Here is a 24660-nt window from a genome sequence, read left to right as displayed (position 1 = left end):
AAAGCAAGGTTATTGGCTTTTCTCATGTAATGACTGGTATGAAGATTGTCAGTGTTCTGTGAAATTACTTGTTCAAATCTTTAATTGATGAGCTTGATGCCACCTACGGTGAGCTAATCCTCCATGCAGATGTGAGGTGGTTGAATCAAGGAAAAGTCCTCCAGAGACATTTAGATTTGCTCCCTGAAAGTGTCATCTTTCTTAAATCAGGAAATGAAGTGCACAGAGAGTTGTCAGATAATGTGCGGTTGCTAGACTTGGTGTTTCTTACCTGCACAAGTGCAAAATTGAACGAGCTGAACCGTGATCTGCAGAGGAAGGACACAGACTTGCTACACACGATCAGTGCAGTGATCGTGTTCCAAGTTGAAACTGGGCCAGTGGTTCTCCCAGTTAAAGAACAAAATTACTGAGCACTTCCAAATCTGGAGAAAATACAACAGGTCAAACAGAAAGGGTTCCTTCCAAGGAAATTGGAAAAGGAATTCAGATGATTTCAGGAGGCAGATAAAATGGAACAAATTATTATGTTTGTCTCAATTCGTCTTCTCCAAGTGGACATTGGAGATCAGACAGCTAAACTTCAGCGAGTGTTGCAACAAAGTGGACTTGACATGGAAAGAATCACAATGCAAAATGGCAAAAACTGAAAATTAGGTCACAAGGCAAAGACTTTTGGTGACTTATAAACAGAGAAGTGCCTTCTTTTGACATCGTGCGCACTCAAGTGAAGGCCTAACTTTGCTCCACATACCTTTGAGGTGGTTTTTAACCAAGTGAAATCCATCAAGAATTGCAACTGTCCCTCAGATGCCCATCTGATGGACTACGAGACCAGCCATCTGAAACTACAACCAAGACTTCACAGCATTCAGTATGCAAACAGGTGTTACACTAATAGGTGAGTGAAATGCATAAGTACATTTTGTGGAGGTTTTAGTAAAGGCAAGTTTTTAAAGAATCAATCTCGTGTGGTATTTTGATGCTAAGAATGATCTTGTGCTTAGAAAGATTGGAGATCACTGTTCTGGATGGTGAAAATCACAGGCATGGGAAGTGCTGTTGAAGGGGTGAGCCTTGGTGAGTTGCTGCTGTACATCCTTGCTGTCAGTGTTGGCAGAAGTGGATGGTTTAGCAGAAATGGAAATTGAAGATGGCAGATGAGATACCAGTCAAGCGAACTGCTGTGGTCTTAGACAGTGTCAACCTTCTAATGGTTGGAGCTACATTCATCCAGACAAGTGGACAGTATTCCACCACATTGTTGACTTCTGCCTTGTAGGTGGTGCACAGGCTTTGGGGAATCAGGTGATGAATTATGCTCTGCAGAATTCCAGGCCTCTAACCTGCTTTTGTAGCCATGGTATTTATATGGCTGATCCAGTTCAGTTTCAGGTCAACAAACCCTAGAATGTTGACAGTGGAGGATTCTGCAACAATAATGCCATTGAATGGGAGATTGTTAGATTCTCCTTTGTTGGAGATGTCACTGCCAGACACTTCTGGCAAATGTTACTTGCCACTTATCAGCACAAGCTGGAATGTTTTCAAGATCTTGCTGCATACAGGTATGAAGTGCTTCACCTTTTTCGCTCAAGAACCTGTCAACAATCTGCCAGAGAATCATTTGGTGCAGGAGAAACCCTTTGGCCCAGAGTCTACACCAGCATGCAAGAAACACATGACCTCCCATCTAATCCCATTTATCAGCACTTGGCCCATAGTCTGAATGTTTAATGTTACTACTCACAGGTAAGGCTTACTTACGCTGCAATGAAATTCCCCTAAACACCACAGTCCGGCATATGTTGAGTTAATGCACCTAACCGCATGTCTTTCAGAATGAGAGAGGAAACTGAAGTACCTGGAGGAAACCCACACAGATACAGGGAGAACATGCAAACTCCCCATAGACAGTGAACCAAGCTGCAAATTAAATCAGGGTCCATGACGCTGTGAAGCAGCAGTGCTAACCACTGTGCCACCGTGCTGCCCATATTATGGCATGCCAAATGCTCATAGTTACTTTCAAGGTTGTGAGGCAACTTGCCTCTACCACCCTCCCAAGCAACACATCCTCCCCAAAAACTTGAACTTGTGTCCCTTCATGATTGACTCCAACTAAGAGGAACAGCTGCCCCCTATCCACATCCCTCAAATCTTGTACACCTCAAATAGTTCACTCCCAGTCTTCTCTGCTCCAACAAAAACAACCCAAGCCTACTCAACCTCTTTTCATAATTTAAATGTTCCATCTCAGGGGGCATCTTGGTGAATCTCCTCTGCACCCTCTCCAGTGCAATCACATTTTCCTATAATGTGGAGAGCAGAACTGCACACAGTATGCCAGCTGTGCTCTCACCAAAGTTCTATATAATTCCAACATGATTTCCCTGCTTTTGTAATCAATGCTTCGATTGATAATGGGAAATGTCCCATATGCCTTTTTCAACACCCTAACATGCCTTTCCATTTTCAGAGATACATGGACAAACACACCAAGGTCCCTTTGATTCACAGAACTTGAATGTCCTGCCATTTATTTACTACTTCCTTGTCAAATTACTCCAAAGTGTACCACTTAACATTTTTCAGAGTTGAATTCCATCTGCCATTTATCTGCCCATTTGACCATCCCATCTTTATCTTCCTGTAGTCCAAGACACGTTACCTCACTATCAACCATCCAGCTAATCTTTGCATTATCTGCAAACTTACTTTCAACTGCTTTCAATCAAGAAGCAATTGTTCAAGGAGCCATGGTTTAGTAAAGAAATATTCAAAACTCCCTAAAGACAATGGGCACCCAGGAGAGCAAGCTAGATTATTGGCATATTTCCACATATTTTTAGGATGCATGGATATTTTCCCCACATATAATTCATATGTCCAATTCAGGGCTCTACTTTACCAGATGGAACCTGACAATGATTCATCTCAGTGCTGGCTAAGTCTTTAACAAGGGTATACTGGGACAAAATTATCCTTGCACTCTTTTGAGCAAGGTAATAACATCTGCAATTCTACACTCCTCTGGACCCACCCTGTGGCTCAGCAGGCTTGGAAGATTACGAGTATTCTGCAATTTCTACCCCTATTTCCCACAGGCGCATCTAATCCAGTTCCGGTGACTACTTTAAATACAGCCAGCCTTTCCAAAACCTGCTTAAAAATTGTTAATCCAGCAATACATAAACTACCCCCACTTTAACTACAGTTTTGACAATATGTTCTTTATTGGTAAAGCCACTTGTTAGGAACCAGATCAGAAACTCCAAGGTATATTTCGAAGCTAGCACAGCCCCCAATTTTTTTGATTTTGGCATCAGCGTGAGCATAAGACATTTCGTTCCAAGTGTGATTCTACTAACCCACTAGGAAATCAACAACAGTTAAAATATAACAAAAAGTAGCAGCATAACTTTTATCAGTTGAAATACTTAAACATGACATAATTCCAATTTAAGCAAGATCCCCACAGACATAATCCATCTTCTGAATCAGTTAGCACAAAAACAGATATGCTCATGTGGATGCTGTGTTTCCCTTTCTCTATCTCTGTACAGAGATGGAGAAAGACACCGGTCTTCTGACTCCTATAAAGCAACCTCCAGAGGAAAATCCATCTTCAACAGCAGAACCTCAGAGGATAGAGACCTGGCAGGTCCCAGTCTCCAATTTCCAAGGAGAAAGAGACAAGCTACTTTTCTCTCAAAATTGCAAGCAGCAATTGCTCCTCTATAGGCCTAATCCTGCTCAGCCATATGATTTTTCCTGACACTCAACCTAATCAAGTTTAGTTGTATCCCAAAAAATCTATAACTTAGGAAGGCTGACAGCTTTCAAAGCAGTTCTTTCATACAAAGCACTGTACCACTAAGCCACTTAGGCATGATAGATAAAAGCAGTTTGTTGTGGGTCATTGTATTTCGTCAATCAAAGGCCACAATCTTAATGGCTCATCCCACCGGTGTTGTGGGGGTGGGGTGGGGGAGATATAGCTTTACTTTTGTTCAGTAAGTTGTTTCTTTTCATCATACCGCAATGTTTTATTGAAATTAGTGCTTAATGCACCAATTCTTTTTAAAATTTGCTTATCTGCCCCTGGAGTGAGGAAAAAATTGAAATGTGGCCCCTCACATGAAAACATTGGAGAAGTCCGATTTTACACATTTATGTTCTCTTAGGATCAACCGATTTGAATAAAGAACTCGTCATTTGACATATGTCTTATGCAAACAAAAGCTGAGTAAACGTTGTAATTTTCAAAGATAGGTTCCTCTAAAACTACCAAATCGATAATTTCACTGCTAGGTGGCCTGTATGAGCACTGATGACCATATACATGCAGTCTAAGAGTTTCTGAACCTGGAGGAATTACAGCAATAGCAGCATTTTCTGGCTTTCAGTCCAACTTCCCACATCAATTCTGAAATTGATGTACTGGTTGGCCCTCCAAAAGAGAGCACCCAGCATTAATTTGAGGCAGTGATATGTAGCTGATTGAGAAATATCATACACATCTCCAGTAGGCTCCTAGAATGAACTAGAGTGTTAAAAGTTTGAGTCTCAGGGTTACCTTTTGAGAACCACTTGCATCAAATAACCAAAACGCAACTGAAGTTCACCTCCTCCATTATCATGACACATAGATCTGACACTGAAATGATTTATAGAACTTAACATAACTTTGCTTTTATACATCATACCTTCATTTATAAAGCCAAGAAACATGCAAGGTATTTTACAGAGCCTTACTGACATATTGCCTACTTCAAAATATGCACACAAGCCCCCAGTCTGTTTCCCTAGACTTCTTTCAAGATTATACAATGTAGTTTATAACGCCTCTCACCCTTCCTTACAAAATGCATCTTTTTACTCATCTATATTCCCCCAATCCTCCTCATTGTTTACTGCAATTCTAAGTTGCACGCCATCTCAAATTTTGAAATTGTGTTATTAATGTACATCAAGAGCAATTATGCTAAAAAGAATACCAGGGGGAAGGGATACCATTGTATTTCCCTTCAGTTTGGAAAAACAGTTGCTGCCCACTTTGTTTTATGTCTGTAAATCAATTTTATTTTCATGCTACCACTATCCTTTCAATCCCATGGGCTTCAAAAGAGACAACAACAGTAGTGCTCTCAAACCTTTTCTTAGTTTATCAAACTCAAAGTTTATTGAACATAATTTACAGTGCTGGCCATCATTTATTAACCCACATTTTCCCTCAAGTGGAAATGTATTCTGTCCCCGATTATTGTCCCTGTAAGTTTACCTACTGATAGTAGGCTGACTGGCCCATAGTCACCAGGCTTATCCCCCTCCCACTTTTAAACAGGGCATAACATTTATATTATTCCAGTCCTCTGGACATGTATCCAAGCAAGATTAAATGATTAAGCTTAAATCAGCTACTTCCACATTTGCTTTGCCTAGTAAACTGGGATGCATCCTATCCAGATATGGGTGACTTTAAGCCAATCTTATTTTGGCCATATCCAATTCCTCTGCTCCTCTCAATTGTAAAAGTGGCAGCATGCTTGAACAAAATAAAGAACTCACTCAGTAACAACCACAATATATTTTTGCTCCCGAATCAGGCCCCACCCTTCATTGACTATCCTTCTGTTACTTATGTTTGTAAAATAATTGGGGAGGCGATGGCCTGGTGGTATTATCACAAACTCAGCTAATGCTCTGAAGACCCAGATTCGAATCCTGCAGTGGCAGATGGTGGAATTTGAATTCAATAAAACATATCTGGAATTAAAAGTGTAATGATGATCGTGAAACCATCAGTTGTCGGAAAAACCCATCTGGCTCACTAATGTCCTTTAGGGAAGGAAATCTGTCATCCTTACCCAGTCTGGCCTACATGTGACTCCAGAGCCACAGCAATGTGGTTGACTCTCAATTGCCCTCCAAGAGCAATTAGGGATAGGTAATAAATGCTGGCCAGCCAGCAACACACACATCCCACAAAGTAAAAGAAAACCTTGGTTCCCTTCTGTCACCCAATAATCTTTTCTCATACACTCTTTCTGCTCCTTCTTACTCTTACGTCCGAACCTATATTCCACTTGATCTTTTACCATTTTATGAATCTGACATTTAACATAAACCTTCTTCTCCGATTTCATTTTAATGTCTACAGATTTGGTCATCCTCATTAGAAAGCGTCAGGTGAATGGTTCTCTTCAAATGCCAGTTTAATGTCTTTATTTTTGCTGCGACCCAATATCCACTGGGAACCAGGCCAAAACTTGCTAAATGAATTTCACATGGAATCCCAGAAGTCAGAACAAGAGAATTTCATCTGATCATCTGGGCTGGATTTGAATTTAGCCATACTGATGAAAGGACTGCAGATAGCTAGGTGAATATCGGAAGTGCATGGACAAAGTAAAAATGGCAATAAGGAAATCAAAGAGAGGGCATGAAAAAGAGATTAGCAAGTCAAGTTAAAGAAAACCCAAAAGATATTCTATCAATGTATTAATGGTAAAAAGTCTAGTTCAGGAAAAAGTTGAAATATCAAAGTTGATTAATAAAATATTTTGTCATTTACCAAGGTAGTTAAGGAGGCATCCTCTCTTTCCTGAAGGGAAGCCAGTTAAATGGGTGCTAGGGTCTTAACTAGCAGGTTAATGCATATTCAAATCACCCTCAACTTGGTGCTGCTGCTGGTTGCAAAGCCTTGAATCATTTTTTATGTACAATAAAAAACATATCCAAACGTGGTCTGAAAATGACAGGCTACAGCTGATCAAATAAAATCCAAACATCCTCGTAACATCACATTTGACTGTACACATTTTGTCCTAATACATTCTTGACTGCTTCTTCACTTGCGCAACTTACAAGATTAATTGATAGCTACACAGTAAAAAAAAATCAATGTAAAACAAAAGACATTACATGCACACACATCTGCTTTAATAAGAGACAGATCAGAAGTAATCTAGTGAAAGATGAATAAAGTCAAGGTGCATTAGGTAAATTTAGTCAACAGAAATAATGATAATATTGAAGCATTAAAATTCCTGATCAGTTTAGTTTGACATGAAAATAATTTCAAATTGGTAGTTTTTCCAATCAGAGTTAAACTCGCCGTCAATCTTGAAACTGTTTTGGTTATGTTGCAAAGTCAAACTCTTTTGGTTATGTTGGAAAGTTAAAGAAACATGCCAGCAAAATGTATTTATTGCAGCTACTATTTTAAAGCCCCAAAGTAAAATCCATGAAGAATACAGTTTCTTTAAGAGTACAGTTTCTCAGCAACATGCTAACTAAACAGCATTGGGCTCTATCTTTAATTGGAGCAACAGGGCAGTTTAAACTTTGTTGAAGAGGAAGAGGTAAACAGGAAGGGTAGAGCAGGACAGCTTGGAAGCAAAGTCAACCACAGTGATGTGGATTCGGAGTCACATCTAGGCCAAACCTAGTAACAATGGCAGATTTCCTTCCCTAAAGAACGTTAGTGAACCAGATGGGTTTTTACAACAATGGTTTCATGGTCATCAGTAGATTCTTAATTACAGATTTTTAATTAAATTCCATTTTCACTGTCTGCCATGATCTTCCCAGATCTGGATTACAAGCCCAGCCACAATACCACTATGCCACTGTTTCCCCCTATAATATGTACGGTCAACTGTGATTCAGCAGTACTACATAGTAAAGAATAACAAATACTAAGAAAGAAAAACATTCAAACAGAATTCAAATTTTAAAAATGTATGCAAGTAACTAAAGTGGGGAATTGAAAGTCAATTATTAAAACAGAAAAGCACATAACAGTAACTGAGTCAGGGTTACAGCCAGAATAGGAAATCAAGTATTCTTGGATAGCAAACTTAAAAATGAGGGTTAGGGAAAGATGGAGAGGAAGTTGAGAATTAGAAATACTTGTTAGAATTTAAAATGAGAGGTTTGAACAAAATCCTTCTAAATTGTGCTAAGGGACAGTAAGATGTCAATCGGGGGGTGGCATGGCAGCAGAGTGGTAAGCACTGCTGCTTCACAGCACCGCGGATCCAGGTTCAAATCCAGCACCAGGTCACTGTCTGTGGGGAATCTGCACATTCTCTCTGTGTCTATGTGGGTTTCCTCTAGGTGCTTCTGTTTCCTCCCATAGTCCAAAGATGTGCAGATTAGGTATACTGCCCATGTTAAATTGACCCTAGCGTCAGGGGGATTTGCAGCATAGATGTGCAGGGTTATGGGGATAGGGCCTGGGTGGGATTGTGGTTGGTATAGACTCAATGGGCCAAAATGGCCTTACTCTGTACAATAGGGATTCAATGTTAGAAAGTACATTACAGACCAAACAGAAGAAAGGATAAAGACATGTTTTAACAAGAGTTACAACTAAAAGAGGTTTTAATTACTCCAAATAGATCTGGAAACATTTATGGTGAAAAAGGAATTTTTTTTTTCAGGTAGCACAATTCTAACATTTTTTTCAATCATTCTGTATCTATCCCTATCTCAACAAGGAACAAAGCACTACCTGACCTGGTTCTAGGTAACAAAGTAGAACAGGTAGGTGTCCTAAATATTATGAAGTTGTGTAAGAATAGAACAGGAAACAGCAAAGGTCCTAAACAAGAGTAATTGACTGAGCAAAAAAAAATGTATTGTTAAAATAAAAATCGAGTTTGTCCGATTAAAAGGGAAGGAAAAACTGGCAATTGAGATTTATATACACAAACAAAATATTCAAAATCACAAAATGTGCTAAAATAAAGTACGTTCCAATGAGGAAGCCTGCAGCTTTGTGAAGTAGGAAGCTAAGACAAAACATGAAACATGAAACCTAGGACAAGTAAATGAAAGCTCAAAAGAAAAGATTATGAAGGGTAAAATTAGAGTAAAACAAAGAACAAGAAACAATAAGAAGGTTTTTCATAGGATGAGGATAGTCAAGATAAGGCTTGCATCACTAAGAAATAAAAGGAGACAAACTTGCAGTCCAGTAAAAGGTAATGCAAGTCTTGCTAAGCAAGTGCTTTGTTCAACATTTTAAGCAAGAGGGGAGGAAATATTGGGATCACATAACTAAAGGTTGTTGTAAAACTGCTCGTGAAGGGCATTAATTAAAGGAAAATGGTAAAATGAAATTGTCTCCTGCCAACTCTGGTTGTCGATACCTGTCTATGGACACTCAGAAACCAATGGTGTTGTTTGCACTAGAGACAGTATCAACAAAAACCTGACTATGTTACGAAATTCCTCGCAGTGGTTCTATCAGTAATAGAAAATAAAGCTGAAGCATTTCACAATAAGCATTTTCGCAGATTTTTGATTAGTCAGAGTCAGTTCTTCAGTTGCCTGATATAAATGTCAGTATTTTTTTGGAAAATTAAGTAGCCAGTTGATTCTTTGACATTATTTGAAATTAGCTAAACACAAGAAAGAAAGGAAAACAGAATAAAGGTTAATAATGAAACAAAAACAGAAGAGGATAAAATACAGAACGAATAACCTATAAATGACCACAAATGAACCGTGCTGCACAGTGCACCATATAAAAATGGTGGCCGTTAACCTGGTCCTACCATTAGCATTACCATTACCACTGTTCATGCACAGTGCTGGCAGCAAATGCAGCCAAAATAAAAGTTTATGGTTGGCAAAACACAGACATAGTTGATGTATATTTGAAGATCTTTTACGGTGGTAAAATCTAATTGAAAAATAGTGCCAGAGGAAGCTATAGGCCAGTTAGTTTTGCATCAGGATTAAATTATTAAGCATGGATAAGCTTGCAAGTTATGTTGGATCTTAAACTTCACATCCATTGGACAAATAAAATTGGCAAAGGTAGTCTAGAGGAGCAGTTCAAGAGTGTTTTTGCAGAATAATTTCTTGGAACCTAGTAGGGGATCAGACTTTTTTTGACCTCGTAACATGCAATGAAACTTGCTGAATTAGGATCCTCTAGGCAAGAGTGATCACAAAAATATTTAGGGGGACAAATGTTGATCCATAACTACAATCTTAAACTTAAACAAAGGCAATTACGAGTGTATGAAGACAGTTAGCCAAAATAGATTAGGGAAATAAGCTAATAGGCAAGAAGGGGAAGAAGCAGTGGGAAATATTTAATATGATATTTCTTAACTCTTAACAAATAAGTCTTCCAATGAGGAAAAAAAGACTATTAGCAATGCCTGTATCTCTGGAGTGAGGTATTTAAGAAATGACCCCAAAAATTGTTCAAGACCACAGAGTGCTATAACAAAATAAATAGTAATTGATTTTTCCACTAGTCAATAAGATAGCACAAGTTTAAAAGATTTAAAAGCAAAATTAGCATAAATATTTTTAGAGACGAATGAGAATGTGGATATTCCTATGTCAAATCACATTGAAGCAGTTCATAATTCTTTTAAGAATGCAATTTTGAAGGCACTGGGAGAAAGGATCATAAATTTTTTTTTTTAAATGAGCAAGGGTATCGAAATAGGCAAGTGCCATAAGTAATGAAAAATTCCAACACATACTTAAGGGCCAAATGGCCTGTTTCTCTGCCGTACTCATTTCGAGAAGGATGTGAAAACAGTCACCAGCTGACATCATAAGTGTTTTGTACAATGGTGGCAATGCACAAAATGACTTTCAGCAATTTTGCATCAAGTTTCCACTTGTATATCAACCACAATCAACTCCACTGTTCTGCATTATTCATCCATCCAAAGCTTGCTATTACTATCTAAGCAATATTAAACTCAAACCTCAGGTTAACCTTCACAAAATCCAAGTTAGATGTACTCAATTCTAAGGAGAAACATTTTTAATCTCCACACATGCTGCCTGACCTGCTGTGTATTTCTAGCATTCTGTTTTTGTTTCAAATTTACAACATCTCCATTTATCTGATGCTGAGCATGTGAAACCTTGCCTTTCTGCTAAGGCCAGAGTTCAATTTCATTCTCCAGGGCTAATTTATTGACATCCATTTTTGTTCATTGCTTCCCCTTTTTCTCTTTTCCATTTTTACACGTTATCCCCAGTCTAAAATGCCTCATTCACTCCTACTTGCCATTCTTATGCCTCAAACTACCACATGGACTCTACTATCACATACATTGCACTCCATACTCATACAAGCCACCAATGCAGATATTGCACAAAGGAAAGCTATTCGAGGAGTACTGGGGTTTAAGAACATAAGAAATAGGAGCAGGAGTAGGCCATCTGGCCCTTCGAGCCTGCCCCGCCATTCAAGAAGATCATGGCTGATCTGTCGTGGCTCAGTTCCACATTCCCACCCTCTCCCCATAACCCTTAATCCCCTCTCTTATCAAAAACCCATCAACCCGCGTCTTAAAAATATTTAGCGAGGTAGCCTCCACCACTTCAACGGGCAGAGAATTCCAGAGATTCACCACCCTTTGAGTGAAGTTCTTCCTCAACTCCGTTCTAAACCGCCCCCCCTTTATCTTGAGGCTGTGCCCCCTAGTCCTACTGTCCTTTGAGCGGGAAGAGTCTCTCCACCTCTATCCTATCCATCCCATTCATCATCTTATACGTCTCAATGAGATCTCCCCTCATTCTTCTAAACTCTAACGAGTACAAGCCTAGTTTATTCAGCCTCTCCTCATAGCTCAACCCCCTCAACTCTGGTATCAGTCTAGTAAACCTCCTCTGCACTCCCTCCCAGGCCAAAATATCCTTGCGTAAGTACGGCGCCCAAAACTGCACACAGTACTCCAGCTGCAGCCTCACCAATGCCCTATACAGCCGCAGCAAGACCTCCCTACTTTTATATTCAATCCCCCTCGCTATGAAGGCCAGCATCCCATTTGCCTTCCTGACCACCTGCTGCACCTGCAAGCTGGGTTTTTGCGACTCATGCACAAGGACCCCGAGGTCCCTCTGCACCGTCGCCTGCTGCAGTTTTTCTCCAAGTAAGTAATAGTCCTTCCTACCATTATTCCTACCAAAGTGGACCACCTCGCACTTGCCAACATTAAATTCCATTTGCCATTTCCTGGCCCATTCGCCCAGCCTACCTAGATCCTTCTGCAGACTCTCCACACCCTCCGCGCAATTTGCCGTTCCACCAATCTTGGTGTTAGCAAGGGCTGAAGACAGAGCTGGATAATAAAAGCAAGAAAATAGATCTATGACACTGAATCAATGTGAGTTATAGTCAAAGAAAAAGGGAAATGGGGTAAACATTTTTCCCCTCAGGCAAGAGGCCTGGACAGCTGCAGGAGGATATGTCTGCTGAAAAATAGCACTTGACAATTCCACTCATGAAAGTGACAAGAGTTCACGTTAAAACAAGGTCAGGAAGAACAGAATGGGTGGAAAGATTAAGCAAGTCAAAAATTGATTCCAGCAAGATAATGAAAAAAACTGGAACACCATAGCAGTGCAGCAATAAATTACAACTTTAATTTAAACTTTCCATGCTTACTATTTGATTAAACAATTTTTTTTTGCTGAACTTCATTAAAATCAACTGTGTATGCTAGAAAGTTATATCTACAAACTTTAGAAAATGTTCAAAGTAAATTTGTGTTCATCATCCAATGGCGTACATGTTACGTCCCCCGTTACCCTGGGACAATGTTAAATCTAAATATTTTAAGTTTCTTGTAAGGAAACATGTTCAGCTTCAGCCTTCCTTCTCATTTCTGAAAGGCTGTCTTTAATAAGGCATAAAACTAATCTAAAATTCAGAATACTCTCACTCACCCATTGATTATTTCTTTAGATTCTCCACGAATGAAGAATTCGCGTTCAGGGGTTATAATGCAGAGTGCATTCTTCTGACCAGTCTTGGGTTCAGCATCAATAACATCTGTGCATTGGTTCATGTTCACTGTCCCTTGTGGTAGAGTACTTGGCTGAAAGAAAAAAAATCATGGTAGATAGCAGTGAACACTAATAATGCAACTAATAATATCTGCAATAGTAAATGTTTCCTGTTGTAGTCATTAAATGTAGCTTAGTATTTGATTAAACAAATTAGTGCAAATATAATCACATTTTAAAATCAGCCCTTGAAAATTAACATATTTAACATAATAAAATGGTTACAATGCAAGCATGTACAGGCTTTGTATCATGCTTTTGTAACCATTTAATGCCATAGTTATTCAACAGCTTTGGGAAAATGAATATACTATGTCAAAATCTTCTGATAATTAAGCTCGTGAACTGCCATATTTTTAAAATGCTTTAATTTAATGGAAAGGGCACCAAGGCATCCTTTTAGGGGAGGCTGTAGCTTCAGTTTTGCCGTTGGAGAACCTGCAGTAGTGCCTCTTTTTTTTAAGTAATTCAAGGGATGCAGACATTGCTGACTGTGCCAGCAATTATTGCCCATTCCTGAGGGACCTGAGTGGCTTACTTGGCCATTTCAGAATCAACCACATTGTTAAGGAAACTGGAGTCACGTGGGCCAGACCAGGTAAGGATGCTAGATTTCCTTCCCTAAAAAGGACGTTAGTGAACCAATCTTCATAACAAATCGACAATGCCTTCATGGTCGCATTAAAATTTTAATTCTAGATTTTTATCCAATTCAAATATCACTATTTACCATGGTGTGATTTGAACCCAGAGTATTACCCTGGGTCTGTGGACTACTAGTCTGATGCATCCCCACCTCCTGAACTAGGCTCAATGCAACCACGCTACACAGTTCCAGACAAGATTTCTGCCAGTCTTGTAATGGCAGAAAGTCTTGTCAGAAACAAGGCAAAGCTGTTCTCTTTGGAACATTCTCTACATTTGTCTTTCCCCACAAAACTCTTATTGTCTTCTGATAAGGAGATGAAAGGTTTTCTTTTCCCACATGGTTGCTTAGTGAGCAGTAAATGCAAGGTGTAACCACATCAGGAGTCTTAACATTTCCTTCCCCAATAAACTTTATAGAAAAATACAAAAGGTTTCAGCTTTCTAACAGTTATTCCAATTAACAAGATAGACTGCTTTCACCAGAGAGTGCAACTATGTCAGATTTACTTTGTAAAGTTATTGTGGGGCTCATTTAATACTGGTATCAATGCATTACAGGGAAATCTCTTGTAATGCTGGCTTAATGAAGTAGAATATATTGTGTCATACTGCCAATTCATTCCCTCAAATTGTTCCCAATCTATAAAGATCAGCACTTCACTCTACAATTATGAAGCTCGAATGTTCTTTCCAGAACCAACAGCTACATATATGGTATCACATGTCTGATCACCATTTTAAGAAATACTAACCAGGGGAAATTCACCACCAGCCACACACCATTCCCCATTACTGAAATCCTATTGATGTTAGTATTTTGTAAGAACATAAGAACTAGGAGCAGGAGTAGGCCATTTGGCCCTTCGAGCCTGCTCCACTATTCGATAAGATCATGGCTGATCTTTTTGTGGACTCAGCTCCAGTTACTCGCCCGATTTTAACTGAGGAAAGAGAAGATAGTTACCATAACATGGTATTTCCCTCCATTCTTCAGTAGCTACAGGTACCAGACTATGCATAATGTGGGAATTTATATGGTGGTGGTGATCAAGGTTGTATGATCTGAACTGTTCTGTACATCAGAGCAAATATTCACTACTGTAAATTCACTAATTATGAACTTACTGCTAAAATAGCTAATTAAATAGCTACCAAAACAAGTTTGCAACCAAAACTCAAATCATTAAGGATTCAGCAAATGAAGAATTTTTCCTGGTTCATATGCTGCCTAAATTTAAGCATGGTACATTGGGGAGACCATGCAGACGCTACGACAACGGATGAATGAACATCGCTCGACAGTCACCAGGCAAGACTGTTCCCTTCCTGTTGGCGAACACTTCAGTGGTCACGGGCATTCAGCCTCTGACCTTCGGGTAAGCATTCTCCAAGGCGGCCTTCACGACACACGACAGCGCAGAGTCGCTGAACAGAGACTGATAGCCAAGTTCCGCACACATGAGGACGGTCTCAACAGGGATCTTGGGTTCATGTCGCACTATCTGTAACCCCCCGTGACTTGCCTGGGTTTGCAAAACCTCACTTACTGTACTGTCTGGAGACAATACACATCTCTTTAAACTGTGATCAGTGCTCCTTCCACTCACATTATCAGCCACTTCAGGTCTTGAACAGCAGGTTAGGTGTAAGGATTCGCATTTTAATCAGTAATCTCTAAACTGTCTGTGCTTTATATGCTCTGTCTGAGGCCAGAACTCTCCATTCACCTGACGAAGAGGCAGTCCCCTCGAAAGCTTGTGAGTATATTATCATATAAACAGGTTGGACTAAAACCTGGTGTTGTCAGACTTTTTACTGTGCCTAAATTTAAAACACAGGCTAGATTTTTAACTGTAGTAACTAAAATTCACCATGCAAGTTATTCCAGTAAAGTTAAATTTTAAAGTTCAGTCATTCTGAAGTTGAGATATTGTATTAAACCAGGGCTTTCAGTCTGCTTTGGTGCACTAGGAAGGCAAGGAAGAAGAAAGTGAAGTAAAACCCTCTGGAAGAGTAAACATCAAAAACTGCCAGTACCAAAATCTATCACCAACACAGACTTTTATTCTTCTCTTGCTCCTCTTTTTCCAGAGGTTACTTAAGCTGCTCAGAAATAGGACCTGAACTTCCAAGCGTATAATCGCTCAACAATCCTGCACTTCAAGCAACAACACTGATATTAAAAAAAGGAATTGTGGCTTTAATTTTCTTTAATTTATAGAGCGTAAAAAAACAGATGCTATTTCTGTTGAATATATTGATCACTTTACAGGAAGCAAGAAAAACAGCCTGCATACATTCACAAAGGAAAACAATTTGTAATCCTTGAATTTCATCCAAGAATTCAATGTATTTTAAGAAAGGGCACTTGCCATCAGGGAGTAACCCCAATGCGTGCAATGTCTGTAGTCAAAAAACACAAGATATTGATATTGGTGTACCAAGGTTACTCGAATACTCATTGTTATCAATGTTTTGTATTGTCGAGAAAGAACAGTCACATTTATTTTATCAAGACAGGCCTGCTCTCTTCAAGCATTCAAACTGACTAATATATCTGAGCACTACATTATATAGGCCAATAGAACAGAAGCAAACAAAACTTAAATTGACTCCTTCAAACTGTGACCTAAACTGCGACTGTGAAACAAACTATCATTTCAAGTGAGAACATAGTTTTCTTGATCCACACAATTTTAAACCCAAAGGTTGACTGCACATGTATCTTTGTCTCATGTGGGATGATATTAATCTATATCTCAATCCCCAAGTACTACATTAGCACAAGCTTCAACAGCACAGCAAGCAGGCAATAAGCTATGTATAGGATCATAAAGACTTTACAGTATTTTAGTTCAGACTCAAAATTAAAACTGCAGATTACAGGAAGCACATTATTTGGTTTTCTCAAAAGCAATAAAGCTGTTCTAAATATAGATCATTCAACAACTGAGGAGGGCTTATATCCACATGTGAAATGCAACAGAAACTGGGTCAGCTGCTTGCAAAAAATGGTTAACCCTCTCAAATTTCAATTTGTCCGGAAATCTGGAGAATAATTCTTTTTCCAAAAGACGGGCCTTATATAGCAGCAGTACAAAGTTGCAAAGGAATCTTGACATGCAAGACAGCACAAGATTGAAAGAGTGAAAAGCTTCAGAAATGCTGCAACTTATTTTGTCATTTCTAACAAAAAGATGAATTTCGGTGAGTGACTAACATTAAACCAGTTAATTACCATCCCACCAGATGTACAATTCTTCAATTTCACCTTGTAGCATTTTAAAAGCTGTAATATATAAACATTATTACTGCAATTCTGTAAATACTGACAAAAGTTACATACTTTCAGTAACACTGAACAAATGAGGCTCAGAGTTAAAACTAACGGCATAATCGGAATTCTAAACAGTTATTTCAACAAAACTTGGAGAAAAATTAAATTTGTTTATATCTTTATTAAACTGTTGATCCCCACTGGGGCCGCCTCCTTAGGCAGAACCTCCAGACCAAAGATGACTTGCGTCCACTCCAGTTCAATGGATTCTGAAATGGCTGATTAGTTCAATATACAATCTGCAAATTCCACAACATGGAATTTATAGTAGATGGTGCTCATAAGATCAGGCAGGTGACGTGTTTGGAGGTTTGTGCATCATCCATTAGACTTCACTTATACAATTCTCCCGGCAAAGTGTCCTTGCCCAGCGGAACTGGTTTTGAGTGATTAACACCTCCATGCTGAGCATGTTGGCTTGGGAGAAGGTGCTGTCTTTCTTGTCACCACATTAGTATACAACAGAACTAGAGCGTGTGGATTTTGCCTGTTCTCCCCATGTCTGCGTGGGTTGCCGCCACAATACAAAGAGGTGCAGGTTAGGTGGATTGGCCATGTTAAATTGCCCTCAATTGGCATGGCCAATCCAGCTATGGGGTTACAGGAATAGGGTAGGTGATGGGTAAAATGCTCTTTGGGAGTTGGTGCAGACTTGATGGGCTGCTGTGGTTTTAACAACCGCATGACTATTACCCATGTGATAGTGTTAGTATGTTAATTGACTGGGGCCATCACAACTGAGCTGGATTCCACCATTATGCTGTGCATATAAAAACTGATTTTCTAATAAGTCACAATCAGGAGCAGGAACCTTAGTGATATTTCCATTTCCTATTCCTAGGACACAACAGCTAATTTTAATCCCAATTTAATCACTGTTAAGATTAGTCAACCAAGGGCAAACCATGAATTGAATAAGGAATCTTCCTGACCTGTGAGACGCAACATCAAAGCAAGTTGATTTAAATCTAATCCATTGTGGTATTGGTGGCTTTGCTTAAGTCATACAGAATACTACAGGGTTTGAAAGGAAAACCACCAGTGTAACATCCATGGTTCCAAAACTTAGTTCACAGTGTTCTGTACAGCTTCAGGTGGGAAGACCACATTTGAGGAAGTAACAACCAAAGCGGACTGTGGTTTGACAACAGGTTTGCAATAAAGTTTTGCAGAAACAGCTGCAAGGAATCAAGTTAAACTTGATTATGAAATTAAGTGGCATGAAATAAAGAATAAAAACAGGACACACTGGATAAACTCAGTGGGTCCAGCAGCATCTATGGAAAGAAAGAGGGAGAAGGCACTGTTTTTCTTGTCACCAGATTAGTATACAACAGAACTAGAGCGTGTGGATTTTGCCTGTTTTCCCCGTGTCTGCATGGGTTGCCTCCACAATAACGCTGAGTCTAAATGACCCTTCTTCAGAAACGAGGGTAGAAATGTAACAAATTACACAGAAGGAAAGGTAGGGCACAATAAAGGAACAAGGATTGGGTGGGGCAGAGGACAGACTGTCAAATCTATCATGGGAATAAAATGTTAATGGTCCCATTGAGTGGGCTGGAAAAAGAGCTACAAAGGCAAGGGTCAAGATGGAGGGAGAAGTTCACTGTCTAAATTGATGAATTAAATGTTGAGTCCAAAAGACTGTAACATGCCTAATCAAATGAGGTATTCTTCCAGTTGCAATGGGCACCACTGGAGCAGTGAAACAGACCAAGGATGGACAGGGAGAAATGACAGCAATATGCTGACATGAAATGGCAAGTGACCATAAGGAGTCAAGCTTTTGGATAGAATGAAGGCGTTCTGTGAAGCAGTCACCCAGTTTACAGCAAGCACCATCTCTCTGGCCCTATACTCAACCCTGAAATACCAAGATAACAAAGACAGCTATGTCAGGCTCCTATTCATATTCTACAGCTGTCCCTTTAACACATTATTCCTGAGTCTCAACTCCAAACTTCGTGGCCTGGGGCTCAGCTTCTCCCTCTGCAACTGGATCCTAGACTTCCTCACTCACAGGCTGCAGTCATTAAGGATAGGCAACAACACCTCCTCCATGATCATTCGCAACACCAGTGATCTGCAAGGCCCAAACTATCCTCCTTTTACACCTTTGATTGTGTGGCCAAATTCCCCCCCAACTCCATTTTCAAGTTTTCTAATGACTCAACCATTGTGGGATGGAACTCAAATAATGACGAGAGACTGTACAGGAAAGAGCCAGAGAATCTGATGAACTGGTGTGACAACAATAATCTCTCCCTCAATGTCAGCAAAATGAAGCAGATAGTCATCAACTTCAGGAAGCACAGTGGAGGGGATGCCTCTGTCCACATCAAGGGGACAAAATGGAAATGGTTGAAAACTTCAAGTTTTTAGGTGCCCACATCATCAAGAACCTGTTCTGGTCCCTCCATGCCATAACGATAATTAAGAAAGCCCACCAACACTTCTACCTTCTCACGAGGCTACGGAAATTTGGTATGTCCGCTACAACTCTCCAACTTTTACAGATGCACCATAGAAAGCATTCTTTCCAGTTGTATCACAGCTTAGTACAGCTCCTGCTCTGTCCAAGACCGCAAAAAACTACAAAAGGACATGAACGAAGCCCAGCCCATCACTCAAACCAGCCTCCCATCCACTGACACTGCTTACACTTCCTGCTGCTTCAAAAAAAACAAAGGATTCTAAGCACCCTCCCTTCCATCTTGTCGGGAAAAAGGATACAAAAGTCTGAGGTCACGTATCAACTGATTCAAGAACAGCTTCTTCCCTGCTGCCAGACTTTTGAATGGACCTACCTCACATTAAGCTGATCTTTCTCTACACCCTAGCTATAACTGTAACACTGCATTCTGCACTCTTTCCCTTCTCTATGTACAGTATTTTTTGTCTATATAATATGCAAGAAACAATACTTTTCACTGTATTCTAATAAATGACAATAATAAATCAAATCAAAGAGACGGGTGCCCAGAATTTAGCTGTTGTATATTAATATGGTTTAATTTATATAAATGACCTGGATTCAGAATCCCAAAGCAAAATGATCAAATTTGCAAATTGCATCAAACTAACACTGCCAATGGAATTGGAAGAGGCAGATCAGGAATTATAAAAAGAGTTGGACATGATTTATAACTGGCTAGAGAAATACCAAATGAAATTTATTACAGACAATGCGAAGTTTTACATGTGTAAAAAAAGCTAGATAGCTTATATATGGTAAGGGGATAAGGAGTGGAATTTAATCTGCCAAAATGGGTGCTAAATGAGTTGGTAAGAGCCTCGAAATAGACAGAGAGAGAGAGTGTGTGGAAGAGAGAAGAGAAACAATGGCACAGTGGTTAGCACTGCTTCCTCTCAGCACCGGGGAGCCAGGTTCAATTGTCTTGGATGATTGTCTGCATGGAATTTACATGTTCTACTTGTTACAGCATGGATTTCCTCCACCTTATCCAGTTTCCTCCCACAGTCCAAAGATGTGCAGGTTAGGTGGCTATGCTAAATTGCCCTTTAGTGTCATTGAGACGTATAAGATGATGAATGGGATGGATAGGATAGAGGTGGAGAGACTCTTCCCGCTCAAAAAAGACAGTAGGACTAGGGGGCACAGCCTCAAGATAAAGGGGAGGCGGTTTAGAACGGAGTTGAGGAGGAACTTCTTCACTCAAAGGGTGGTGAATCTCTGGAATTCTCTGCCCGTTGAAGTGGTGGAGGCTGCCTCGCTAAATATTTTTAAGAAGCGGGTTGATGGGTTCTTGATAAGAGAGGGGATTAAGGGTTATGGGGAGAGGGCGGGAAAGTGGAACTGAGCCACAACAGATCAGCCATGATCTTATTGAATGGCGGGGCAGGCTCGAAGGGCTAGATGGCCTACTCCTGCTCCTATTTCTTATGTTCTTATGTAAATACATGTAGGTTAGGTGCATTAGTTATATTAAATGCATAGTTAAGGGGTGGGGGGGCATGCACCTGGTTAAAATGCTCTTTGAGTTGGTGCAGAATCAAATGGACCAAATGGCCTACTTCTGCACTGATTCTGATTCGAAGGGCATTATTCCATACTTGTCTTTTTCTGCCTCACCACTCTAAGGACCTGTTTTTGTTACTAGCCAACATTCCTATTCAAGCTGCCTTAGCCATTTGGTCTCTGCAATGGTGCCGAAGACCTGGGTCTCAAAAATGAAGGCTGCCTATTTATTGAACGGGCAGTCAGCGGGTATGTGTGACTAATTATATACTCAAAAGTCAAAATCTGCCCCTTCAATTAAAGACTTGAGATTTTTTTTAAACTTGCCCAGACAATGCAGGACAGAACTCAAGAACTAGCACCATTTTTGTATAACTAGAATATGGATCAAGTGACTGGCATGATGAGGACAAGTCAGAATGACAGCATTGGAAAAGCAACTCAGGCAGAGTTATTAAACATTCTTGAGCATATTCATTATGTATATTTTAGTGAGTGTGTACGTGGGCTGAAACAAGTAAACTCCAGATAATATACAAAAAGGCAAGATCTTGACATGGACGTAACGCTAGGTCTGACGTGAATGGGAAACAATGTCAAATGAGATCAATTAATTCTGAATAAGGTCAAACTGATTTATTGTCACATGTATTGGGATAGTGAAAACTATAGTTTTTTGCACGTTATACAGACAAATACTGTACATACAGAAGGACAGCATGCAGAATGTAGTGTTACAAGCATGGCTAGGGTATAAAGAAAGATCAACTTAATGCCAGGTAGGTCCATTCTAAAGTCTGATGGCAGCAGGGAAGATTAGATTCATAAGTCAGATTAACTGAATTAACTGTGCAAAATAATTCATTGAGCAAGAATTGAAGTCTTCAACATTAATAGCTTGAGTTCTTTTTAAATTACGTATGAGAAGCTAGGTATGGCTTTTGAAATGTTTTATTTCAGTGAATTACTAATATGTAGTATTTTGAGTATGTATGGTGCACCACATTTACACTTAATACACAAACATCAATGACTATATCTACAAGTATATACTGTGGAAGTCACACTCCTTTTGTTTTATTATTTTAAACTTAGCTAGACGGATTCAGAACTGGCTTGGCCATAGAAGATAGAGTGTGACAGTGGAAGGGTGTTTTTCTGAACGAAGGTCTAGTTTGTGGATGATACCAAGATTGCTGGAGTGGCAGATAGTGATGAAAATTGTCAGAGAATATAGCAGGACGTTGATAGGCTAGAAAATTGGGCAGAGAAATGGCAGATGGAATTTAATCCAGATGATGTGACGCATTTTGGTAGATTCAGTTCAGGTGCAAACTATAAAATAAATGGCAAAATTATTAGGAGTACAGACACAGTTTTAAACTGGCAGAGAATACAAGGATGCAAGCAGTTGGATAGGACAACGTGATCGGCACAGACTCGATGGGCCAAAGGGTTTGGTCCTGTGCTGTACTGTTCTTTGTTCTATATCATTTCCAAGACAGGTAGGCTATTTTGGCAACCTCCTAGTTTGTATGGCAATACTTCAGAGTTTTGTTTAGTCGAGGGAGGAGGGAACTCCTACAAGGCCTAGCTCTAACTTCAGGATTGAACTTCCTTGTTCCAATTTTGTAAACGATGGAATTAGCCAATTTGCATCTGCACACATTGACTTTTAAGCACAATTGTATCATCAGTTTTTAAACTTAAAGGGATACAAACCCATGTTTCTCAACCCATCCTCACTAACTCGAGCAGTTTGCATTGCACTTTAAGTCAAGGTTTTTTTTAAAAACAAAGAGTGGAGGTACCTAAACTCAATGTAGGAATCCAGATGAAGTCTAGCCCAGATTCTCCAAATGAAGCAAATGTCCTTATTTGTATTCCAACTCCAAGGTGAAGACAAATAATCCGTTGGCCTTTTTGATGATACAAATCGCATATATTTCTCATTCTACCTTTTAAAATTTCATTAAGCTAGGTTAATTTTGGGGTAGGATATAGCATGTATATGCCAGATAAAGCCATTAAAAATTGCAGGGCCAGGTAATGCCATTAAAAAATTGAAGGGTCAAAAGGCCTACACCTGCTTCTATCTTATGCTTTTATTGAAGCAATCTCATAACCTGCTGCTAAATGGGAAACAGTTCATACATCTGAAAATTTTACAGATGTAGAAACAGCATCTTCTCTCTTAGTCTTAAAGACCAACTGCATGATGACAAATCATGGCTTCTAAACTAAAAGCAGCATGGACTTTTCATCACAATCATTCAACGCGATGCCTGTTTACAAGTCCCTATCAAAGTCTAATGACCCACTCAAGTCATTAACAGACCATATCAAAGAACTGGTTAGAATGAATTTGAATTCTTCATGTTGACCAATACTTCATGGAAATCCAAACTTCCACTACGTCCTAAATTTGCTGCTCTGACCCAAAACTGAGGCCCACTTTTACCGGTGCCTCGACAAGAAAAATTGACCACAGCAGCAAAGTCACCACCTTTTCTGGCTACTAGTAAGCTTAGTTTGCCTCTAAGTGAATAAAACACATTTGTATTGGCTGGGATGTATTTCCCCTCCCAGCTGCAGCGTAGTGCAGTTGTGTTTACATTTTCAGATTCTGTTTAAACAGTGTCCAATATATCTAGATAGTTACGGACTACTTACTATTGTTATTCAGCATGTGATGTCTGTTTACATTTCCATACTAAGTTACCACACAGAATTATTATACAGCATACAGGTTGGAGATGGCTAAAATAGATATAGGCTCTAAACTAAGTGTTCAATTATCTTTTGTGTTTTTAACTCTACACAAAAATTAATTAATTTGGCTTGGGATGGTGGGGAGGAAATGAAGAGAAAAGTCAAGAATAAAGACAGTCACATGCAGAAAAACAACAGCATCTGACTGCAATTTCCACTGAGGAGGACTATCTCTCCTCAAGAAAATCTATGACAAATATTCTTCACGCAAAATATAGAGTATTGTAAATCATTCCCAGGTGAAGAAGAAAAGCTCACCATAAAAAAAATCCTAATTGGACCAATCTCAAAGGTCATTTTTCACTCCAATTTTTTAAATATAAAAACTTAGAATTATATTGAGTAACACATCATTCTTAACTTTTATTTTGCACCACAAATATAAAATTAGGGTCCAACATTACATAGCAAATAGACATTAGTATTAACACTACATTAATCATTTTTGAAACGTTATAGCTCCAAACTGTCAAGTTAATTTAAATATTGAAACAAGTGTTCTGTGATTCCGTGAATTGGTCAATGTGTCACCCATTCTCCCAGTAGATCTCACTAGTCTAACACTCCAGGTCTTATGCTGCCTAACAAGTAGCACAATGAATTCCAGTTGGTGGCCAAACAATAGAAATTTAACTGTATTTATATCTTAGAATCCCTAGTGCAAAAGGTGGCCATTTGGCCCACTGAGTTTGCACTTACCCCGCCCCCCCCCCCCCAATAAAACATTATCTAGGCCCAACCTCCACCCTATCCCAGTAACACCACATAGTTGTCCTACTAATCCAACACTTTACCAACCCACCTAATCTGCACATCTGTGGGAGGAGAACAGAAAACTCAGAAAACCATGTGTTAAGAGAAAAACATGCAAACTCCACAGAGTCAGAATCAGTCACCCAGGTCCCTGGCTCTATGGCAGCAGTGCTAACCACTGTGCCACCATGTTGCCAAGTTTCAGTTCATCCACTACTGCATATTGGACAAGGTATCAGGCAGTTGAGACAGCTGAGGAGTTGGACAGAGGTGACGGGAAGGTAGAGCTTTGTGTTGAAGGTGTACATATGGACGCAGACACTTTGTT

General features: G+C 39.5%; 1 protein-coding gene across 5 annotated transcripts in view; it reads right to left on the bottom strand.

Moving 5' to 3' along the window:
• mpripb (myosin phosphatase Rho interacting protein b) overlaps nt 1-24660 on the bottom strand; it is a 417298-nt gene that overhangs the window by 283565 nt on the left and 109073 nt on the right. For all 5 annotated transcript variants that reach the window (XM_080209086.1, XM_080209085.1, XM_080209087.1 and 2 more), the window contains exon 4: nt 12721-12872. In XM_080209086.1, coding sequence (XP_080065212.1) covers nt 12721-12872 — 152 coding nt within the window. The remainder of the gene's footprint in view (nt 1-12720; nt 12873-24660) is intronic.

Source organism: Carcharhinus amblyrhynchos, chromosome 21, assembly GCF_965287045.1.
Source record: "Carcharhinus amblyrhynchos chromosome 21, sCarAmb.v2.hapA, whole genome shotgun sequence".
In the NCBI taxonomy this organism is placed as follows: domain Eukaryota; kingdom Metazoa; phylum Chordata; class Chondrichthyes; order Carcharhiniformes; family Carcharhinidae; genus Carcharhinus; species Carcharhinus amblyrhynchos.
The sequence above is the reverse complement of the archived record's forward strand: the minus strand, read 5'-3'. Positions and strand labels throughout refer to the sequence as shown.